Below are 24,385 nucleotides of genomic sequence, written 5' to 3' on the forward strand. Positions count from 1 at the left end.
GCTCAGCTAATTAAAAATACTTCCGCTAATCAGTTCTGTCATTTGCTTGAGGAAACTTTTGAACCAGATGAAATACACTCCCTTGGGGTTTCTCAACCATCTAATAGTTTATTTGCTTCCTTCCAAAACATTTCCCACTCCATCATCAGCCCAAACCATCCCCTTACCTCTCCAGTTGCAGAGTTACCAATATCAGTTATGACTGGTAACTTCTTTTTTAGGCAACTTAACCCTTATCTCTCACATAGTTTACTATTTCTAGATACAAGTAAATTGGAAATAATTATCTCACATATAACATTAACTATAAGTCAAAGTTCAATGGTGGAAAATAGTTAAGCATTTGAGTTAAGATTGCTTATGTTCTACCTTTTTGGACACAAATGCTAAATGCCTAGGTTGATCTCAGTCTATGACTGGTCACAGAATAGCATAGAAAATAATATTATATGTGAAACTTGGGAATGGCCTGTGCTTTTTAGATAAGGACAACAATATTTATCAAAGTACTGTTATGGAAACTTTGACACATACAGCTTCTACATAGCTATCTCAATATCTCAGAATCCTTTGGCCATATTATTTTGGCCTAGTGAGTGTGGATGTTTTAGTCTACATATGAAAACATACTTCGCTCACCTGAGGTTGTTTCTCGTATGAAATAATGAATAATGCACAGAAAACCTGGCACCATCACTAATAAGATGGTTGGATGCCTCTAAACCTTGGAATTTTTTTGTTTTGTTCTTGGTTTTGATTTTGTTTCCATCTTTAATCATAGAGATAATTATCTTCTTGACCTCTAAAGTCTGGTTCCACTATTACCAGCACTTGATTTTGCAATTCTATCATACATATATAACATTAGCACAAGTAGAAAGGCCAAAACTACATTTACCAGATAAGCAATTATTTATTAGTTCTTAGGAAAAGTGCTATGGTAAAATGTTTTAAGTTGCTTGCTAAATAGTGAAGCCTATCATTTGACTATAAGGAGGAATGCCAGAATCATAAATGGTTATAGCTAAATGTTAAACCATAAGCTAAAGTAAGGCAATTTGCCAAAGGTCACACAACCTTACTCTGATCTCCAGGTTTTCAGGTCTATATCAGGTATCTAGTCCATTGTTCAGCAATCCACTTTCTCTGGGTGTTCACCTTAATATCTATCCTAAATCTAAATCCTGCCTATTGGTAATGTTGTTTGGTCCTTTAAAACAAGAGCCTCTCCTGACCTATTTTAGAAGGTCCTTCGTGAACCTGAAGAGCGTGACAAATCACCTGAAAATTTCTCTTCCCAGAAGTGTCTTTCATGTGCCTCTGGGAGAGTTCAAGAGGGTGAGGAAAGAGCAACTTGTAATTCATTCAAGTATCTGTCTATGTGAGAAAGCTCTCAGTGCTCCTAAGTTCTCCACATGTAGTGTGATGGCTTCAGAGATGACAACTCCCCAGTCCAGGATCCCTGGCTGTTCTGCACCCATTATGGGCCTATCATGACTTTGAAGGGAAATAGACATAACTCACACTACCCAGAATGGCAGTACCTGAATTTCCTCTAATTTCACCATCTCTTTATGTCCATGTTCTCACGCATGATTTGTCAGGACCCTCCACATTCTCACAGGTTTGCGTTGCAGACAAAGGCAGGAAGCGAGAACACCTCTTTCTTCTGCAACTTCCAGCCATCCTTCAACTTCTGGTTTTCTTTCTCTACAGTAAAGTGCCAAGTTTTTTACGAAGTGGACAGGCTTTAAAACCCAGGTTAGATTCTGAAATAATGGCTTGTCTTTCTAGTAGAGGCAATGTTTTTAAAAGAAATTTTAAACAGAGATGGCCACAACCACCAGAAGGAAAAGTAGGGAGAAGGGACAAATTGAACAAGTCAAGGAAAGGTGGACTGGCCTGGTATACAAGCCATTCTGTCCAGCTGGGGAACAGGAGTCCAGGCAAGGGAAAGGGAAGGGGAGGGTTGCTCAAAGATCAGGGAGGGATAGAGCCGGGTCGCAGAGAGCCTCAAGGGCCATATGGAGTTGTTGGCATTGTGTTCTTTAGGTAATGAGGAGCCTTTGAAGGGTTTTCAAATAGAGGAGTGATATGATCAACTTGAACTTTGGAAAACAAAATGAAAAATGAATCTGAGAGTTTTGAAGCTAGAGATTTTGAGACCAGTTAGGGGCACATTGGAGGAATCCAGATGAGAAGTAATTAAAACCTCAACTTAGGCAGTAGCAGGGGAAATGGAGATGTGAGTCCAGCTGATAGAAGTGATAGGGGATCAGACTGTGAGAGACTTGCTGAATGAGTCTACTTGATGGATGTAGGAGAAGAAGGCTAGAATGGCTACCAGGTTTCTTGTGTGGGCGACTGAGTGGATCAGTGGATATCTGCTGAAATGCAGAATAGTAAGGAGAAGAAGACTTGGAAGAAGGATGGAGGAGGTGTTGAGAATTGCTTTTTTTTTTTTTTTTTAAGGTTTAGTTATTTTTGAGAGAGAGAGAGAGCTCGCTCAAGCAGGGGAGGAGCAGAAAAAGAGGGGGACAGAGGATCCATAGCAGGTTCCTCACTGAGAGCATCAAGTCTGATGGGGGGCTTGAATTAATGAACCATGAGATCATGACCTGAACCGAAGATGGACACTCAACCAAATGAGCCACGCAGGTACCCCAAGAATTGTTTCCAAACAAATTAACTTGGAGATATATAGTACAATGTTGGATAAGCATTTGGAGATAGAGGATTGGTAGCCATCAACATATGGGTGATTAACTGAAGCCATGGGAGTGCATAAAATAACCAGAATGAGCATGTATTGTAGGAAATTGGGAGAGATAAGGAAAACAATGACATTTAGATTGTATGCATAAAATAAGGAGCCAGAAAAAGAGACTGAGGTGGAGTGGTCAGAGAGATGAAAGGAAAACCAAAAGAGATTAGATGTCTTAGTCACCTGACCAGAACCCAAGGTTTATTTTTCTAGGAAAAAAACCAAAAACCAAAAAACAAAGAACAAAAAACTAACCCAGGAAGTTCTAGACCTACGCATATGAAGAGAAGCATAGACTAAATGCAAGGGAATAAAAATGTTTGCACACTTTACTGTGAGATTCTTCATCTCACCTTCCCTGATCTATTCCCAGAATACATGTAGCCTGCCCCAAGAAGGTTACCGAGGGATTTTTTTTTCTTCAAAAACTACTGGAAGATGTACAGTTGACCCTTGATCAATACAAGTTTAAACTGTGCAGGTCCACTTCTATGTGTATTTTTGTTCATAAATACAGTACAATACTATAAATGTATTTGATCTTCCTTATGATTTTCTTAATATTTTCTTGTCTCTTATTGTAAGGATACGATATATAATACATGTAACATATGAAATATGTATTAATTGACTGGTTATGCAATTGGTAAGGCTTCCAGCCAACTGTAGGCTATTAGTAATTAAGTTTCTGGGGAGTCAAAAGTTACACTGCACTAGAGGTCAATGCCATTAACTCCTATATTTTTCAAGGATCAACCGTACTTCAATAGATAGATATGCAGATAGACGTGTAAGCAAAATGCTTAGAAAAAATGCAGGAAACAGGATTCAATTTAGGCAAAAGAACAATAGGACAATAGCATAACCTGGCCTAGAGTGTGACCAATCCAAGGCTAAGTAGGGAAGCAGAGAGCTAAACTAGGAAACTAACGGGGTGAACTAGGAAAGCCCCAAGGCAAAATTAAGAAACTTATGTGTTTAAGTGTTTGGAAAAATCATTGATAGATGTTTGGCAGATCTATAGGAGCATTTAAAAAAAAGATAGATACATAGAAAACAAAGTAGATGAAAAATTAAAATAATTATCCTATTGATGGGTGAAAAGTGGCAAGAGAAAGGAAACACAAGCATAGTATACTATATGCCTCACCAGGGAACAATATTTATTTATTTATTTAAAGATTTTATTTTTAGGCAATCTCTACACCCAACATGGGGCTCAAACTCACAACCCTGAGATCAAGAGTCATGAGTTCTGCCAGTCAGTTGCCCCAACAGGGAACAGTGTTTAAATTTACACTGCAAACATATAAATACATAAACATATAAATGCTGACTGATAATTCATCAAAAAATTCGTGTTGTAATCATACTGGGAGGATGGGGAAAAGGGACAGAGGTGACATATGAGAGCATCCTCAACCATCAAAGCAATAATGGAAAGACAGAAAATAATGTCTAAATTGACAAAGAATACAAGTATATTATTTAGAAATATGTAGATAAACACCAGAAAAACAGGTAAGAGTTAGAAATGATGTTTTCCAGGGAGTAAAACTGAGGGAAAAGGGGAGTGAGATAAGGAAGAATGGTTTTAATTTTCTTTTAGTGCTGATAGTTTAACCTTGTATATGAATTACCTTTTTTTAAATGTTTATTTGTTTTTGAGAGAGAGAGAGAGAGAGAGAGTATGCACTCAAGTGAGTGGAGGAGGTGCAGAGAGAGAAGGAGAGGGAGAATCCCAAGCAGGCTCCTCTCTGTCAGCACAGAGCTGGAACCCATACACTGTGAGATCATGACTTGAGCCGAAATCAAGTCAGATGCTTAACCAACTGAGTAACCCAGGTGCCCCTGTATATGAATTATACTAGTAAAATTTTTAAAAGAGGGACACCTGGGTGGCTCAGTCAGTTAAGCATCAGACTTCAGCTCAGGTCGTGATCTTACAGTTTAGTGAGTTCAAGCCCCGTGTTGGGCTCTCCACAGTCAGCACAGAGCCTGCTTTGATCCCTTGTCCCCTTCTCTTTCTGCTCCTCCCCAGCTCATTCTCTCTCTCTCTCTCTCTCAAAATAAATAAATAAACTTTTAAAAAAATTTTAAAGGAGTTGGAGCACCTGGTGGCTCTGTCAGTTAAGCGTCCAATGCTTGATTTCAGCCCAGGTCATGATCTCACAGTTCATGAGTTCAAGCCCCACTTCAGGCTCTGCGCTGACAGTGCAAAGCCTGCTTGGGATTCTCTCTCTCCCTCTCTCTTTGCCCCTCCCCTGCTCTCTCTCTCTCCTCTCTCTCTCTCTCTCTCTCTCCCTGTTTCTCAAAATAAATTAATTAATTAAAAAAAAGAGTTAAGGAATAAATGGAAATGTGGAGGTGGAGGCAGAAAAGGTTGAGTGTTTGGTCTGTGGCTTAACTGGGCAGAAAGGAGACAGGGCAGCAGCTATAGAGGACTGCATGGCTGAAGGAAGAATTGTGCTCCAATGGAAGAGTCCAGAGCATATTTATATCCTGTGCAGAAGTAGCAGGTAAAAAGGAGAAACTGAAACAGCAGAGGATGAGGACATAACCAACAATGAAACCCTAGAGGAGGTTGTGGAGGGGAAACCCTGAATTCCATCTGGGTTGGGGAAAATTTGGAATTGTGTGCTCCTGTTTACTAGGAAGCCCCCTCTGTGTCCATCCTTCTCTCTGCCCTCCAACCTCCTACATAAGCGCAGTCTTCTTATCTAACATCCCTGGGTTTTTCTGATCAGGGAAGTCTCATGCTTTCCTCAGTGTTCTAAACCTATGAGGAAATGAGAAATTCAAATCTTTGTACATCTTATATTCTTGGATATGTTTTCATTTCCCTGCAACTATACTCTTCCCACATGACACATCAAAGCCATTCTTTCACTTCTTTCTTGAAGACATTCAAGTAAGAGATCTAGTAAGACCTGCTGTTAATGAATACGCTAAAACCTCTGGAGTCTGGTTGCTACCCATTAACTTGCCCTCACTGAAAATGTAACAAAATTACCAGCAGAAACTGAATGAGTCTGTTTAAGCAAGTGACCTAGACAGAAAGGTCATTTTCAAGAAATGATAAATACCCTTAGGGCCATGTCCCATACAGGAACATGTCTTTAAAAAAATTTTTTTTAATGTTTATTTTTGAGAGAGAGAGAGAGAGAGACAGAGCACAAGCAGGGGAGGGTCAGAGAGAGGGAGACACAGAATCTGAAGCAGGTTCCAGGTTCTGCGCTGTCAACATAGAGCCCGACACAGGGCTCGGACCCACGAACTGCAAGATCATGACCTGAGCCGAAGCCTGATGCCCAATGGATTGAACCACGCAGGTGCCCCAGGAACATTTCCTATACCATGCATGCTAAATGGCCACCATCATAGCGTGCTGAAATAGTCAACCCATAAAAACTATTCTCTGGAGGGAAAGACCAGTGCTTCCTGTGTAGCTGTGCAGATTGTGCCCTGCACAACCCCAGGGGGAGCCATCACACTCCCTCCATCCCTAGGGTGGGACCTGCACAGCAGCTGTACGCAGCAGCCTTGGTGAGGCCCTGGAACAATACTGTGTTCCAGGACAGGGAAAAGACTCTAACCTTTTAATCCCATTCATTCTTATAAAAGCCCATCAAGTTGCACTGTAAAAACATTATCCTCACAAATGGAAGCTGGAATTGGAGTGCATTTAATCCTCTACTTCCTATTCTCAGTGGATTTCATTTCTAATATGTGGCTTAAAACAAAGCTATCCTGGGGCGCCTGGGTGGTTCAGTCGGTTAAGCGTCCGACTTCAGCTCAGGTCACGATCTCGCGGTCCGTGAGTTCGAACCCCGCGTCGGGCTCTGGGCTGATGGCTCAGAGCCTGGAGCCTGCTTCCGATTCTGTGTCTCCCTCTCTGCCCCTCCCCCATTCATGCTCTGTCTCTCTCTGTCTCAAAAAGAAATAAAACGTTAAAAAAAAAATTAAAAAAAAAAAACACAGAAAACAAAGCTATCCAATAAATGTAGACTAATTGGTTCTAAAATAGGGCGCCTGGGTGACTCAGTCGGTTAAGCGTCTGACTCCGGCTCAGGTCATGGTCTCATGGTTTGTGAGTTCAAGCCCCACGTCAGGCTCCTGGAGCCTGCTTCGGATTCTGTGTCTCCCTGTCTCTCTCTCTCTCTCTCTCTCTCTCTCTCTCTCTGCCCCTCCTCTCTCTCTCTCAAAAATAAGTAAACATTAAAAAAATAAATAAAATAAAATTACGAAGAAACACTGCCATGGCTGCTCTTTACCATTTCTTAAAAGTGAATGTGCTGTTCTGCCAAGTTTTCCTAGCAGTTGTACTTTGTAGATGACTCTATTCCAGCATCCAGATGTATAAACATCCTGTACCTGCACTGCTAAGCCTTTCAGGGCACTCTCCCTGCAGATGGCAGGTATGGACTTCCAGGCAGAAATGAAATAGGCAGGAATGAAATAAGCATGGTATGAGTGGGTAAAAGCAAAAAACAGCATCGGTGACAATAGATTATAATAAAAATCATTGGAGAATGACAGGTAGAGTCAGAAGTAATATAATGTCTCAGTTTTCATTTTTGACACCATTTGTTCACAGTAACACTAAATACCCTAAATGCCAAAGAAGCATTTCAAAAAAGAGTGAATATCCTTTTTTTCTTTCCTCAAAGGGGTGGTTGTGCACTTTATAAAAGGGGAAAATTTCCTTTTAAGAAAATACAAGTCAGTATTGGAAATGGAAAGATATCTTGTTTAAACTTGTTAAAAATTACATTAAAAATTTTTTTGTTAATGTTTGTTTATTTCTGAGACAGAGAGAGACAGAGCATGAGTGGGGGAGGGGCAGAGAAAGAGGGAGACAAAGAATCTGAGGCAGGCTCCAGGCTCTGAACTATCAGCACAGAGCCCGACGCGGGACTCGAACTCACAAACCACGAGTTCATGACCTGAGCTGAAGTCGGACGCTTAATCGACTGAGCCACCCAGGCGCCCCCCAAAAATCACATTTTTTAAAGTTTATTTATTTACTTTGAGAGAGAAAGAAGGCTTGAGTGTGCAAGCAGGAGAGGGGCAGAGAGAGAGAAGTAGAGAGAGAATCATCCCAAGCAAGCTCCACACTGTGCTGTCAGTGTGGAGGCCACCAGGGGCTGAGTCTCAGGAACCATGAGATCATAACCTGAGCAAATATCAAGAGTCAGACCTTTAACCAACCGAGCCACCCAGGTGCCCCTCAAAATCTCATTTTATAAAATCATTTTTCTCAGTCTCTCTCCTGCTACCTTGAAATCCCATTATTATGGCATGTTAGTATGGTTACTCAACATCTTTTAATACATATGCTGAGAACTGATAAGCTACAGGCAATAAGATACCTGATTAAAAAGAATATGGGGGCACCTGGGTGGCTTAGTCAGTTACGCATCCGACTCTTGATTTTGGCTCTGGTCGTGATCCAGGGTTGTGGGATCAAGCCCCATGTTGGGCTCTGTGCTGACAGTGCAGATTCTCTCTCTCTCTCTCCCTCTCTTTCTCTCTGCTCCTCTCCCGCTTGTGCTCTCTCTCTCTCAAAATAAATAAACATTAAAAAAATGTATGAATTCTGTGAGGCATCTACCGCCATCATATACAATTCAAGTCCAAGTTCTGCAAGAGATAGGAAATTGGTATGGAAAGAACTCAAAGAAGAGCCTCTTTATTATGAAGCATGATGATTTAATGATAAAAGCTAATCAAATATCTTTTTTAAAAAAATCTATCTTTCCCCAAATATCAACAGCAGGGACTATACAAATAATTTTGGAACCCTCACAATTCAGAAGTGGAAAAATAACAACCTGTAACTTTATAGTTATTGTATTTTTATAAAGTTCACTCAATTGGCTTAAAAATTTTGGCAAAGGTGCTGCCTACATGAGACCTCAGATGCTAAGCTGCGGATTATTAGCCTTGAGCTCATTTGTGGTTATTTGACCAGGAAGCACAATGTCCACTTTAATAACATGGTTAATCCTCTCACAAAGACACCTGGCATTTTGCATTCACACAGTTTCATGCTTATTAAAACATGCTTGAAATTAATGAAAATAATACAAATATAAGTAAAACTGACAGGAATAATAATTCATTTCATCACACCACACACACACACACACACACACACACACATACACACCACAATCATGAACTGGTTCTATATTTGCAAGTAAAGTCCACATTCAACTGAGGAAAATATTTGAATTCAATTAAGCTGTGCATGATGTCATTTTTTTTTCTTGGCATTAGTGTATCACAATTACTTTCTTCTATTTTCTATCCATTACAACCTCTGTTGAGGTTGTAATGGATAGAAGGGCCATTTGGCAGCTCTATTCAAACTGCTCCACAATTTAAATCAATTGCACACTTGAATAGAGCATGAGTTTGACATTAGTGGTTCTAAAATTATCATTTCTAAAATTCTGGGAATGTTTTGGAGATGGCCAAAACCTCTTTAGTACACACAGACACACACAAATAAGTAAAACTCTGTTTTTAGGATTCCATATTTCATTTTCATTTTATTTCATATTCAAATTATTTCCTGAAATCATCCCAGAGGCTTTAGTTTTGCAAAACTTTAGAGGTCCAGGCCCTGTGAGAGCTAGGAGGTGTTTTTTCCAGCACATGAAGCAAATTCGGGATCTGATAGAGGCAAATGACAATTGTTAAACTATTTCCTATTTCATAATAGAATTTCTGAAAAATCAATTATTGTGGAGATAGGCCTATTAAATCTGATTTACAATTAGGAAATATGGGATCTGTCTTTGGAGATGATGAGATCCAGCTCACATATCTTACTGACAAAGAGACTGAGGCTCAGATGGATTAACTGGTGGGTCCACTTTCTAGAAGCAAAAATGGGACTAGAAGTCAGGCCCTGCCTCAGGCCCAGCATCCTCAACAAAGCACACAGCAAACTGTAGTTCTGCTGGTTAGTTCTTTTCTCTAGCATCAAAACAAATTTACAAAATAGGAAACACACATGGCTATTAGTCGATTATTTTATAAACAAGATATTTAAAACTTGTTAGTACATGTAGAGAGTTGGCACAAACAGACGAAGGTCCGTTTTCACGGCAGCAGTAGCATCTGCACAACATACCCCCTCAGCCACTGCCCTCAGCCCTTCCCCCCTCCAAGAGAGGTAGCGCTGCCGGCTGCCGATTTCTTCAGCTCTATTTTCATAGACTGAGTCTCAGCTCGAGGCTCGAATTTGGTCAGATTTCCTGCTCCTGGGGCTGCCACTACTGGCTTTCCTGCTTTCATACCTTTTGACATAGGAATGCGGGTGGGTGTAGGTCGCTGGGATGACCCGTCTTGTCCTGACTGTAAGAGAGAAAATATAGAGACACAGGGAGATACTGGTGAGTTTCCACCTGGATTTGCCGTCAACCTGAGCATTAGCAAGACAGGAATGCCCACAGATGACAACCCCCCCCCCCCCCCCCCCCCCCAGATAAAATGGTTAGAAACTTGGAGCTGGGATCTAATCCACTCTGATTGCCTCCCTTTTCCATGTCCTGAAACACCTACGCCAAACTTCCTTCTCTTCTCAAGCCTCTGACCCACTTCCTCTATCTACCCTTCCAGAAGTGACCTTAACTCCTATTTCACAGAGAAAATACAGCCATCTGGCATAAACTCAGGCAACTTTACTCCCACTGTCCCCCAAATTATCTGCACTTTCTTGGAGTGGATGAAGCAGCTCTCCTCCACCTCTTAATGATGTTGGATTCTCATTTTCTTTAAAGACTTTTTTTAAATTTTTTTTATTTTTTATTTATTTTTTTTTATGTTTTATTTATTTTTAAGACAGACAAGACAGAGCATGAGTGGGGATGGGGCAGAGAGAGAGGGAGACACAGAATCTGAAGCAGGCTCCAGGCTCCGAGCTGTCAGCACAGAGCCCGACACAGGGCTTGAACTCACAAACTGTGAGATCATGACCTGGGCTACAGTCAGACACTCAACCAACTGAGCCACCCGGGTGCCCCTTATTTTTTTATTTGAGAGAGAGAGAGAGAGAGAGAGAGAGAGAGAGAGAGAGGGAGTATGTGAGCAGGGGAGGGGGCAGAGGGAAAGAGAGAGAATCTCAAGCAGGCTCCACGCTCAGCATGGAGCCCAACGTGGAGCTCAGTCCCATGACCCTGTGATCATGACCTGAGCCAAAACCAAGAGTCAGACACTCAACAGACAGAGCCACCCAGGTGCCCCTCTTTTCATTTTTTACGGTTACTGCTGGCCATACCCTTCTTTTTGAAGTTCTTTTAAAACTCTCTTGCCCATGATACCTTCTTCCTGGAGTCTCACACATTCACCTCTTGTCTGATGACTCCTATTCAGTCTCTGGTTGGCTCCTTGTCATAGCTTGCCTTTCTTCTAAACGTGGGTGTCACCATGCTTCATTCTCAGCTCTCTTTTAATTTTTCACATTTACCCTGAGAATCACCTCATTTGTCACCCCATGTGTTGATGAGCTCCAGTCCCTTCAATGATCTTCTGGAATACACATCTATATTTCCCACTTGCCAGACATTACCACTGTCTTGCAGGCATCTCAAATATAAGTGCCCCAAACATGACTTATATTGTCCCCAAAGAGTAGCCTTCCTATGTTTTTCATCCTATCTACCCATAGAGCCACACCAGAAACTTCAGAGCCACCCTCTATACTCAGTTTGTCATGAAATCTTCGATCCTATCTTTAAGATATCTCTGTCTTCATTTTCACTACCACAGTTCAAGCCTACACCGTCTCTAGCCTGGAAGATTGCAACAGTATCCCTGTCCTCAGTCTTTGTCCCTTCCAATTTATTTTTAAATTGTTTTATAGACATATGTTTCTAAAACATAAGTAATGTAGTTTTTTTTAAATCATCAATACCCCTTCAATGGCTCCCTTTGTCTACTCTATGAGATCAAATGTCAATTTCATAATACGCCACATACCTCTCTTCAGTATCTGACTCCAGTTTGCCTCTGTATTTTCTGTTCTTGCATTATGTCCCTACACCCAACTGCTGCAGTACAATAGGAATGGTCACCTTTCCTGGAACATGTCAGGCTTCTTCACAGAGCCACACTTTTGCACAGGCTGTTCTCTCTACATACTCTTTCCCTTTTCCTTCTTAAAAAATTTCTCCTTATCTGTGAAAACTTCCTCTTCCAGGAAGTCTTCTCTGGGTTCCTTTGTACATACCTCTATCATAGAACCACTAGGTAGGTTCCAATCCTGCCTTTGGAACTTCTAAAGGTCCTCTTTGCAGTTGGGCACCAAACCCAGTGCCCAGAGTGTAGCTAAACACCCTATAAATGTTGAATAAATACATGCACAAATGAACTAGTCTCACTATTCTATTTCTAAGAGAGGCGTCCCAAACTTTTTGTTATCCTTGATTTTATGGAATCTGACATATCTGAATTAAGTGGGCCATCCTTTAGGCCTATAAATCCTAAACAGTTGTTTTGAAATCTTGTTTGTATATGGGTTTAATCAGTAGCCAACAATGTTGCTAAAGAAAGTAAAGCTATTTTGATCTGACCCTTAAAATGGTACTAAGATGTTTCAGCAGAAAATCTGCTCTGAGCTACAACTTAAACCTCCACTATCTTTTTTATAAAAATTATTAGAGAGAAGTGACCATGCACAAGCAAACTATGCTCTGTGTTGCTTAAAAAGCAATATTATGTTGAACCATTCAAGAAGTGTGAGCAATTCTGAATGCTATTTAGCTCCTATAGAGCCAGTAATGGAAAGCTTTACCAACAAAGCAATTAGTAATTCACACTTTGAAGTCTGTCTTGAATCTGTGTTGGTACACAGAAAATTAAAGTAAATTTAATTGAGGATATGGGACAATAAGCCACAGTTTCTATACTTAAATAATAAGCTTCCTGTCTTTCCTAAGAGTTTCTAATACATGGGACAGAATTTGTTCAGAATCTAGGAATAATAATTTCTAGTTTATTGGTTTAAATTAAAATCTAAACAGTACATGTTCTTCTATAATTTAATTTACTAATTTGTCCCAAGTAAATGAAGACAATCACTGGAAGTATTTCTAAAAACAGAATTTATTTTTAAGCTCTGGTTTTTATATCTGAGACATGCTTTTTCATAATCACTCATTTAGCCTTCTAGTTATTAAATAAATATTTATCAAGCATCTGCTCTCTGAAAGATACTATTAATAAAATATAGTGCTTAGACATATAAACCCATTTTTTTTTTACTTTTAAAAAAGTTAATATTAAGAACTTTTAATCTTATTTTTGGAAAAAAATATGACTATGGCCATACATAACCACATATTGAATATTTTAGGTTATAGAAATATAACCCAGGAGGCAATTCTTCCTGCATATTGACCATTTCTCTCAGTCTCCATTTTTAAAAGTATTTTAAACAAAAAACTAAACTTTAAACCTGATTATTATCGTATGCTGACATTATAAAGAGGCCATATTTGCAAGAATTTTGGGGGTCTTCATACTTTACATAAAAAAAAGAAATTTTCCCTCAAAATGAGTTCAATTTATTAAAACATTAGGCCACTTTTTATTTTCATGTCTTGGTGTAGCTGGTCCTCTAGGAAACATCTGCTAGTGGGCTCAGGTAGAGCGAGAGGCATGTGCTTTTGTTGTACTTTGGGCACTGGGTGATTCTCACAAGTCACTTCTCCCTCCCTCAGCCTCCACTCTGGAGCCTCTTCTACTCACCACTGACTGGGTTCCTCGAGTAGATGAGGTTGTGACCGGTGTTATGGTGATAGTGCTCATCACTTTGCTCGCACCAGGTCTCGATGAGAGATGGTTCCTAGGGGAGCGAAGGACGGTGCCTGTGGAAACCTCCTTTTCAGCTGTCACGTTGACAGGTCGGACAGTAATAACTGGACTTGCTCCTTCAGCTGAAGTCCCAGGGGATCGTTTAAACTGAGAACCTAAATGAATGTGAATTTTATTGTCTTCCGTGGTTATGATATTGGCATTGGAGTTATATTTCCGTAGTGGAGTTGGAACAGTCTGTTTTTCTGGGGTGACTTTGAGGACAGTCCTTCCCATGGGCATTTCCTGGGATTCAGGAGAGACTCCAATCTCAGCTGGTGCTGCTGATGTAGACACTGTCATTATCTGAATGGGGGATGTGGGCCTATCTGCAAACATACCTCTTCCACTTTCTGGGGTCTTCTCTCTAGAAAATGTAGTAATCGTGACCGGGGACATGGCTCGTTCTGTGCCAAGAGTAGCATCTCCACTTTTTGGTTTTTGAGACATGACATTTGGCGATGGAATAATGGTTATCCTTGGTTTCTGATTCCCTAAGGTAGGAATGACGGTGGTACTAGAAAAAAATTCTTCAGATGTTGGGCTTGTTATTTCCAAAGTTGCAGTACTATTCTCATGGTCTGGTGTCACTCGAATATGCAGAGGCTGGCCTTGCTTTGGTGAAAGGACCAGTTCTCCTGGGTGCCCTGGACTGGGATTTGTTCGAGGCCCTTTCTCCTGAGTGATTGGGGGCCCATTTTCCCTTTTTCTCATCCATGGAATCCAAGACTTTCTCATAGTGAGCTCATTTGCTGCTGGAGGATACCTATCTAGAACAGAGGATCGTTCCATAGGTTTTTTCAATCCTACCTGTCGAAGATTGCTCATGATGTGATTTTCTTCTTGAAAGGATTTCCGTATAAACACTGCTGGTGTTTCCTCCTCTGCCGCCTCACTGCTCACCGCGTCAGTCTGCACTCCAGTTGACGTCACAGGAATATCCACCATTCTTCTCCCATTCACACTGGGTCGAAGAGCTCGGCTATAACGCTTCGAAAGCTCCAACTCTTTGGTCAGATTGAGGACCTCCTGCCCCATGTTTTTGTTCTTATTTTCTTCTTCCAAAAATCTTTGTTGAAGGACAGAATAATCCACTTGAAGTTGAGAAAGTTGATCTTCTTTGTTCATTAATTCATGGATCTTCTCTTTAAGAGCTTGTACTTCGGCTTTTAAGTCTCGACTTTTAGCTTCTTCTAACCGAAATCTGTGTCTCAGCTCTGCTTCCTGACTCACAGCCTCACCTTTCTCGATTGCTTTATTTTTGGCAATTTGGTGCTTTATCTCCTCCAGTTGTTGAGAGAGGAAATTAGCCTTGTCCTGCTCAGTTCTAAATTTCTGCTCTAACTGATCATACTCATCCTCCGTCTTCATCAGATCCCCCTCAACCACCTCCAATTGTTGGAGGCGTTTCTTCAGTCTCTCAATTTCAAGTGTTAGTTCCTTAATCTTGTTATCTTCTGGGCAGGTGAGCTCAGATCCTTTTCGAGACCTTCCTCTTGTTATTTCCCTTTCCACTTCCTCTATTCCATCAAGTCTCTTCTTTAATAAGTCAACACTGCAGCTTAATTCAGAGGATTTTTCTTCTTCGCTTTTCAGTTTACCTATTAACTCATCTCTTTCTTTTGTCAAATTGTACACCTTTTCCTCCATTTCAGATTTCAGTTTTAAAAGCTTCTTACTTTCTTCAATTAGTTTTTCAGTTACATCCATAACCTTTCCTTGTTCCACCTTAAAATTTTTATTGAGTCCATCCACTTTTCTCTCTTCTTGCTTTATTTTTTCCATCATATTTTTCCTTTCATCAACCAGCATCACAGTAAATGACTTCAACTTTGTAAGGTCATCTTTTAGACTTAATTCAGCCTTTTCCAATCGACTTTCAGAACATTCCAGTTCTTTAACTCGACTCTTGACCACCTCCAGCTCATTTAGCAGGTCTTTGGTTAAGTTCTTTTCTTTCTCCAGGTTTAGATGTAGCTGGGTACACTCAGATTTACTCTTGCTAAATGCTTCCTCCAATTTCTCCAGTTCAGACATTCTCTTCTGTAACTTCTCGACTTCAAGTTTGAGTTCCCGACTGTGGTGTTCTTCCTCTTGCAGCTTCTTCCGCAATTCCCTGCACTGGGATTCAGTTTTAGTGATCTCCTCATCTTTACCCTCCATTTCTAACACGCGCTTCCGGAGATTTTCCACTTCAGCCATAAGGCTGGAGTTGCCACATTCCCCTTTGGCAATTTTATCTCTTAATTCCTGAAGTTCTTCCTCTGCCTTTTGAAGGTTTTTGTTGGTCTCTTCCAGTTCCTCAATTCTCTGACTCAAGCCAACCAGCTTGAGTCTAAGTTGCCTGTTGTGAGACTCTTGATTAGCCAATTTAGCATTCATCTCTTCATGCTCTTGAGAAAACCTCGAAGCCTTGTGTTCAAAATCCACTTCCAACTTGAGCAGTTTCTGCCTGTCTTCTTTGGATTTGGAAGTAATGGCTTTGAGCTTTTCTTCTTCTTCCCTCAGTTTCTGAGTAAGATCCTGTACTTTCTGGCTTTGCAGGCCAAGTTGTTCAATATGCATTTGCCTTTCATCCACCAGCATGAGTGCAAAGGACTTGAGTTTCACAAGCTCATCTCTTAGTTTATTGAGTCGCTTAGCATTTTCCTTTTCTTTTCGGGCCTGGTAAGCCTTTTCTTGTTCAAGGAGCTTTTTCAACCTAGGAAACAAAATATATTAAGATATTATAGTTTGTTATTATATTATACATATGTCATATATATTTATTCTTATACATATTAAAAAATTCATCAGCAAAAAAAGTTTGTCTTAGATATTAAATAAAAAGTGAAATGCTATTACAATAAATACCTACCAACTACTCCAATATCAAGGCTTTAACAGATAGTCATTAAGGACACTAATCCAAAGTCAGGTTATTTGTTCCCCTTGGGGAGGGGTAGTTACCAGAAGTGGGCATGAAAAGGACTCTTCAGGTACTGGTTTCTGTTTCATGACTTATGTGTTGGTTACACAGGATTGTTCAGCTTATGAAATTTCACTAGCCTGAACACTTATGAGTGCTTTTCTGCAAATGTATTATACTTCAATAACTTAACCATTGAGTAACACTTAGGTTGTACAATAATAGTGGCTATTTAAATAGTGTTTTCTGTATTCTAAGCACATTGTGTGTTATGTGTTTATCTTCACAGCAATCCTCTGAGACATGTACTGCTACTGTCATCCCAATAAGGAATGTGAGACAGGGCTCTTGCACATTCCCACGGTCAGTAGGTGGCAATTCTGGGATTCAGACTCAGGAAGAATCCTTCTGGATCCTCAGGATCCAGAATCCTTGCTCCTCACCTCTACATCTTATGACTTCAAAATGTAATTTTATTTTATGGGGCACCTGGGTGGTTCACTTGGTTAAGCCTCCGACTTCAGCTCAGGTCATGATCTCACAGTTCGTGGGTTCAAGCCCCATGTCAAGGCTCTGTGCTGACAGATTAGAACCTGAAGCCTGCTTCAGATTCTGTGTCTCCCTTTCTCTCTGTCCCTCCCCTGCTTGTGCTGTCTTCTCTCTCTCTCTCTCTCAAAAATGAATACACATTAAATATATATATATATATATATATATATATATATATATATATATAATTTTATTTTAAGTCAAAGGGAAGGCGCAGAACAAAAAGAACCTTGGGACTTTTTAATTATGTATGCAACTATCACCTGATAGGAACAAACCAAGACAAGCTTTCTGATAGAAAGCTGATCTACATAAACTAGCTAATGAAGAACTGGCACAGAATTTTGGCTCAGTTTCTGGATTTAAACAAAAATTTTAAATAGAGAACTAGGTTGAGAGGAAATCAATTACTATCAATATAACAGGAATTTTTATGCTACAGGAATTATTATGTTTTACATGTGTGAAATACATTTTCTCTATGGTGTTTATGTATAGCATTAAAAAAGTAGGAATATAAATACACCAGAATAACTATTTACCATCCTTGTGTTGATGAATCAATTTGCACCAATTTTTTTTATGGAAGTATAGTTACAAAGTTACATTAGCTTCAGGTGCACAACATAGTGATTCAACAACTCTATACATAATGCTGTGCTCACCACAAGTGTGGCTACCATCTGTCACAATACAACACTATTACAATATCATTGACTATATTCCCTATGCTGTACCTTTTATTCCCGTGACTGATTCATTCCATAACTGGAAGCCTGTATCTCCCACTCCCCTTCATAACGTGCACCAATTTTAATAGTTATTTTCAGTTATCCATAAAAATGGAATTAAAATAATCATATGGGAATGCAAGCTGGTACAGCCAATCTGAAAAAGAGTATGGAGGTTCCTCAAAAACTAAAAATAGAACTACCCTACAACCCAGCAATTGCACTACTAGGCATTTACCCACGGGATACAGGTGTGCTGTTTTGAAGGGACACATGCACCCCCATGTTTATAGCAGCACTATCAACAATAGCCAAAGTATGGAAAGAGCCCAAATGTCCATCAATGGATGAATGGATAAAGAAGATGTGGTATATATATACAATGGAGTATTACTCAGCAATCAAAAAGAATGAAATCTTGTCATTTGCAACTACGTGGATGGAACTGGAGGGTATTATGCTAAGTGAAATTAGTCAGAGAAAGACACAAATCATATGACTTCACTCATATGAGGACTTTAAGAGACAAAACAGATGAACATAAGGTAAGGGAAACAAAAATAATATAAAAACAGGGAGGGGACAAAACAAGAGACTCATAAATATGGAGAATAAACTGAGGGTTACTGGAGGGGTTGTGGGGGGGGGGATGGGCTAAATGGGTAAGGGGCACTAAGGAATCTACTCCTGAAATCATTGTTGCACTGTATGCTGACTAATTTGGATGTAAATTTTAAAAAATAAAAAATAAGATAAAATAAAATAATCATATTTACTTTATATAGTATAAGAATGCTTCTTAATATTAATATTTATATCAGAGAAGCAAGTTGTAAACAACCTGTATTTGTTTTAAGAATATTTTATTCTTTCAATATATTTTGCACCTTACTTATTTAAAGTGATTTATTTCATATTTATGACTAGATTAGCTGTTAATCAAGTAAATAGAAGCTAATAGTCTCACATTGCATTGTACAAGAAATGACTGAACATATATTGAAGCTATTTGCAGTGTTAAAGAATTATTATAGAAATGATTCTGATGATATAATTAAGATTTTTTATGGAATTTACTTTTACAAAACATATCCTTGTGTCTAAGCATCTATTAGCTAAATGCATAATTTCCCAAACCCATTATGACTTTATTCTTACAATGGAAGAAAAAGATTGTTTTCAAATTCTTTGGGTTCACATGAGTAATACTGTAATCGCTTCATTAAGTGTGGTTCTTACATGTGTAAAGAGAATTTTATTGATCATCTTCTTTTTTTACTTGAAGTCAAAACAACTGAAATAATGTCACAGAACTATAGAGTGGGAGATAATTTTGGGGATATTTTCAAATTCCTTAGCCTTAACAAGACTATCAAAAGTAATTCATTGAAAACATCAGTGCTTTCAACTCTAAGCTTAAAATGTTAAAATTTCTAAAGATATTTGTTTAAATATCCTATGCCTCTATGCTATTACAGACAGTGGGTTGGAGTAACTAAAACATGGGCTTTGGGATCAGACAGCTGCATCTGAATTCTGGCTCTGTCATTTTCTGACTGTAACCTCTGGCCAATTGCTGAAACTCTTTGACCCTCAGTTTTTTCACTTGTAAAGCAAGGATGTTATACCTACCTCATAGAATTGTTCTCAAAATTGAGATAGTAGAAGTAAAGTGACTGACATACAGACTCTATACACAGATATAATAAAACACAAAAATAAATATAAGAACTAAAGAGTATGTATCTGAAAAGTCTGTCCCATGCTTTTTGTGTTTACACTGTAAATATTTTCATTTCAGTAACTTTGGTGTAAAACCTGGGGTATTAACTTTTCAGCCAGAGAAAAGTAGAAGGCTCTCTTATGAGTAGGAAGTTCTGTGAGCTAGAGCATGACCATCGCAGGAATCTGGCTTCCAAGAAACCACATTTTTTCATGTCCTCTTAGCTGTGATTCTCTCTCTCTCTCTCTCTCTCTCTCTCTCTCCTTCTCTCTCTCCCCTTTCTCTTTGTCCCATTAAGCTTTCTCCTTCCCTCTTCTATCACTTCTTAAATTATTCCCATCTCTCAGTTAAAGTGGCTCTTACAGCAATACACAGCCCATTCTCTGCATTCTCCCAAAATTCAGTTACAGCTTTGATTTAGCTGAGGGTTAGATCCATAACCAAGGTAAAGTTGTGTGACTCGGTCAGGACAGCCTGCCAATAACCTTCTGTGCAAACAGACTTGCATTTAAACTTCTACAGGGAGAACACTGGGGATAGGAAAGATGGGATGAATTGTGAAGACTTTGCAAAAGGTAACTGCTTTGGGCATTGTGACTGTTCACTTGCTAGGAAAAAGGGATAGAGAAATTGAAAAAAATTACTTTGATGCTTTTAATCTGCACAACTACAAATAATACCTTTAACAGGAATGGGAAAAACTGGTGAGAAATAGTATTGGTAGAAAATTGAGGTAATAGCAAGATAGTCAAGTTTAAAAGTGTACCAGGTAATACTTAACAATACTGTATTGTACACTTAAAAAATTAAGAGGGTAGATCTCATGTTAAATGTTCTTTCCATAGAGATAATTTTTCCAGTATACCAAGCAATTAGAAATATAGTACTTTTGGTGTAAATCCTATAAATTTTACAGCTCATCTTAACATCTTAACCCCATTACCCTAATGACTTCCTCCTGTCATTACTCCTGTCCAAAGCCTTGAGCATCTTCTGCTGATAATTCTGCAACAGTCTCCTAATGGATCTCCTCACAAGCCCTGCCACTTGTTAGCTGTGTGATCTTGGACAACTTATATAACTTATTTGTATACCTCACTTCCCTCACTTATAACTCGGGCATCAATATAGTACCTGATTCATAGGGTTTGTGTGAGATGCATATTGGTTAATATACGGAAAAGCACTTATAACAGTGCCTGGTCCATAGCAAGTGTACTTTTGGCTATGTTTATATTATAATAATTATTATTACTTACTCTCACCCAAATTTAAATATAATCATAGGCTATAATGGAACTCTAACTTCCCATGCCTTCTTGTTGCTCTAAGAATAGAGGTGAAAAATCTATAACATGGCCTAGCATGATTTGATTCCTGACCATGTTGGCAGGTTCTGAAGCCAGTCTTTCCCCCTGTTATCTAAGCTGCTCACATTCCTTAAATATGCTGTGCCTTCTGCTTAGTATTTCCTCCCCACTCCTCCATTCACTCTGGCACAATATCCAGCTGATTTTCATCCTTCCAAAGTTTCACTTAAATGTCACTTCTTCCAGAAGCCTTGCAGGACCAACCTGATTAAGTTATACATTCTTACAGACTCCCATAATACCCTGAAACCTTTATAACATTAATCAACTTACAACTTTTTAAAATACTTTATTTTTAAGCAGTCTCTACACCCAACATGGGGCTCAGACTCACAACCCCGAGATCAAGAGTCTCATGCTCTTCCAACTGAACCGGCCAGGCACCCCTTGACTTTGTTAACACAAGTTGCATGAGGATACAGGCCATGTCTGTCTTGTTTGCCCCCTAGCACAATGCCTGATACATCGGAAGTGCTCAAAAAATAGTGAGTGAATAGATAAATGAAAGAATAAATAAGCTTGATCTAGAAATACAGCTCAAGTCATCTTCTATAGAGATGTGTGAACTGAAGTCCCTCACAATACTGAGTATAAATTTTTGCTGAATGGATATCGTGGCTGTTATTGGGCCAGTAATTTGATATTAATAGTGGTTATTAGACGACAAGTGGCTCTGATCTAGTGAGCAGTGGCCTCTCTTGAAGACTGTGGTCATTCTAGTCATTGGTTGCCTAGGAAAGAGGTGTTATCTCCTAAGTGGGAAGCCAAAGCTGAGAGATCAAGCCCTCTCTGTGTGGATGGGAAGGTATCACTTAATATCTCTCTTTAGTACCAGATGATGAACAACCACTAGATAACCTATAAAGTGCCTCTGGGAATATTAGAACCTTAACCAATACTTTGTAGACCAGACTAAAGGAAGGCTTTTGTGTCTCTCTCATAGGTTCTGGTGTGCTCTTTGTTTATTTTGTTTGCTTGCTTGTTTTAGTTCTTTTTAAGAAAAGTTTCCAACCTCTGTTGCAGAGAAACAAGAGGAGGTATTTTACCCACAGCTGGACCAGAATGTTGGGGCAGTGTACGTCTGGAGTCTATTGAGAGGAATAGTAGTAGTTAAAGTGAGAGAAGCCTCGGGAAGAAAGAAAGTTATTGGAGGTCTTGGGGCTCTTTTGTCACCCATCCCTTCCTACATAGAAACTTGTATAGTGCTAAAGCTTGGTAATTCTTGGATTTTCATTTCAGTAAGTGGAGGGAGGAGGTGGTGACAGTGCCTTAGACGTGGAAATAAATTTGATCTCCAAGGAGAAACTATGTGGAAAGAGAAAAAGTAAAAGATAGAGAAAAGACTTTGGGAAATGCCTAAAATTAAGGGGTAAAAAGGAATGGGGAGGAGGGGTGCCTGAATGGCTCAGTCCACTGAGCGTCTCTGACTCTTGATTTTGTCTCAAGTCTTGATCTCACAGTGGTTCGTGAGTTCCAGCCCTGCATTGGGCTCTGCACAGACACCATGCAGCCTGTTTGGGATTCTCTCTGTCCCCTTGTTTCTCTGCCCCTCCACCACTTGAGCGCATGCACACACTCTCTCACACACACACAAATTAATAAATATTCCAAAAAAAAAAAAAAAAAGGAAGGAAGAATGAGGAGGAGCTAGTGAAGGTCTGGCAGGAGAGATAAGAGGAGGGAGATATACTAGTAGCAACACTGGAGCGCCAAAGGAAGGGAGCACTGCTTTCCATTCATCTACCTCCCTCCCTAGTCAATTTAGCCTTCTACTTCAGATGGGTTTTTTTTCTCCCCTTCTATCTAGAAATCCTCATTTTTATATTAAACAAGCATTCAAAAGTATCACCACATAACTATTCACAATAGATAATGACTATGGCAGGTTATGTCTCCTTTTTCAAACGATTTCCTAATAGTTACAATGTCACTGTACTTAAACAATTCATTTGCTTTACATTACTGGGCACCGTTGCCATGTAATTATGCTATTTAAGGAGTAGAATGAAAGGGTGTAGGTGTTGTTTGTGCCAACTAGTCTTACCACCTCCTCTCTGCCCATCTTGCCATTCTTCAACCATGCCCTGATTTTAGGAAGATTAGCATAAAAAGGAAACAAACCAGAAGACCAAGACTAAGATGAATTAGTACCCCGATTCTCATCAGCATTACAGGCATTTGATACCCTGAAATCAAATTTATTCTTGGCAAGTTCTTAATTTTCAACAAGCATTTTATCCTGTTTAAAGGATGAAAGGAAGACAAATACACAATCTAATAGATTTTCAGAATTCTATTGTCTTTCTTAATAACTATTCTTAAATGTGTTCCTCATTTTTCTTTTCATACTAAATGAAACCATGATCTTTTTATTTTGAGACTTTACCATTTACAAATGTTCAGAAATTTAACTATTTTCAACTAGAAGACTTTAAAAGTATAAGCCCAAATGTTCTATGATTGTTTATGGTATATATATTAGTCAAGATGCATCAATTTGTGTAATTAAAACTGGTAAATTTTATTTTATGTAAATTATATCTCAATAAAAAAAGTAGCAATAAAAAGAATATAAAAGGCCCTAGAAAGTGTTCCAAATGTCAGAGAAATGGAAAAAAAGTTGCAAACTAATATTATGAGAGTGACTTAAAATATAATAGAAAACATAAAATAGATTATTATTAAGCTTAAGGCAGAAAGATGTGAAAGCAGAGGTAGGAACACTAAAGAGAAGATGTCTAACATTTTCAGCTAGGGTTGGGGAAGCTGGTAGGAAAACATGTTCTGGGGTAAACATGTTTCAGGTACTAGAAAACCTCTAGTCCTAATATTATTTCAAGGCACTCTTAAAAACCCACCCCAAATCCCAATATGTATATATATGTATGTATGTATGTATATGTATAAATATTTGTATGTATATAATATGTATATATGTATGTATGTATATATATATGTGTGTGTATATATATATGAGATTACATATATATATATAAGATTAGCATGTTCCCACTTAAATTTAAAGTTGTTTTTCTTTATGGAAATCATCTAGTTAGTAAATAATGATAGAATGCCATTATTAATGAATAAAGAATTATAGAAGACCACTATTTTGCAATATCCAAAGAAATGATGGATGTAGGTAATGTTCATCAATGTCTCTGAAGAGAGCTAGCCAAACATTGTATACATGTGTACATACTTCCACCAAGAAATATTCCTACCCAAAAAATAAACCTGAATAAGATCAAGCCCCTATAACTACTTACTAGTTTAAGGAAAGACATGGGCAAGAAACATACTAAATGATACTGTGATGATACAATCAGAAAAATCCAAAATGTAGGGGACTACAGAGGATAAAATACCTAGTATTTTCAATAAATAAATTGCAAGAAGAAAAAGAGTGGGGGAGGAGAAACTATAGATTAAAAGAAATTTATAAGATGTATCAACCAATTATAATACATTTGG

General features: G+C 38.9%; 1 protein-coding gene across 5 annotated transcripts in view; it reads right to left on the reverse strand.

Moving 5' to 3' along the window:
* The window catches only part of FILIP1 (filamin A interacting protein 1), a 189,324-nt gene that overhangs the window by 8,427 nt on the left and 156,512 nt on the right, over nucleotides 1–24,385 (reverse strand). Inside the window, exons 5-7 of one of the 5 annotated variants that reach the window (XM_049652892.1) lie at nucleotides 13,526–16,331; nucleotides 10,075–10,132; nucleotides 8,378–9,445 (exon numbers count right to left, since the gene is read on the reverse strand). In XM_049652892.1, coding sequence (XP_049508849.1) covers nucleotides 9,405–9,445; nucleotides 10,075–10,132; nucleotides 13,526–16,331 — 2,905 coding nt within the window. In that variant the 3' untranslated portion in view covers nucleotides 8,378–9,404. Of the gene's footprint in view, nucleotides 1–7,127; nucleotides 10,133–13,525; nucleotides 16,332–24,385 lie in introns of those variants that run through there. The other 4 variants (XM_049652889.1, XM_049652891.1, XM_049652890.1 and 1 more) reach the window with 4 other exon arrangements.

Source organism: Panthera uncia (genome assembly GCF_023721935.1).
Source record: "Panthera uncia isolate 11264 chromosome B2 unlocalized genomic scaffold, Puncia_PCG_1.0 HiC_scaffold_24, whole genome shotgun sequence".
Classification (NCBI taxonomy): domain Eukaryota; kingdom Metazoa; phylum Chordata; class Mammalia; order Carnivora; family Felidae; genus Panthera; species Panthera uncia.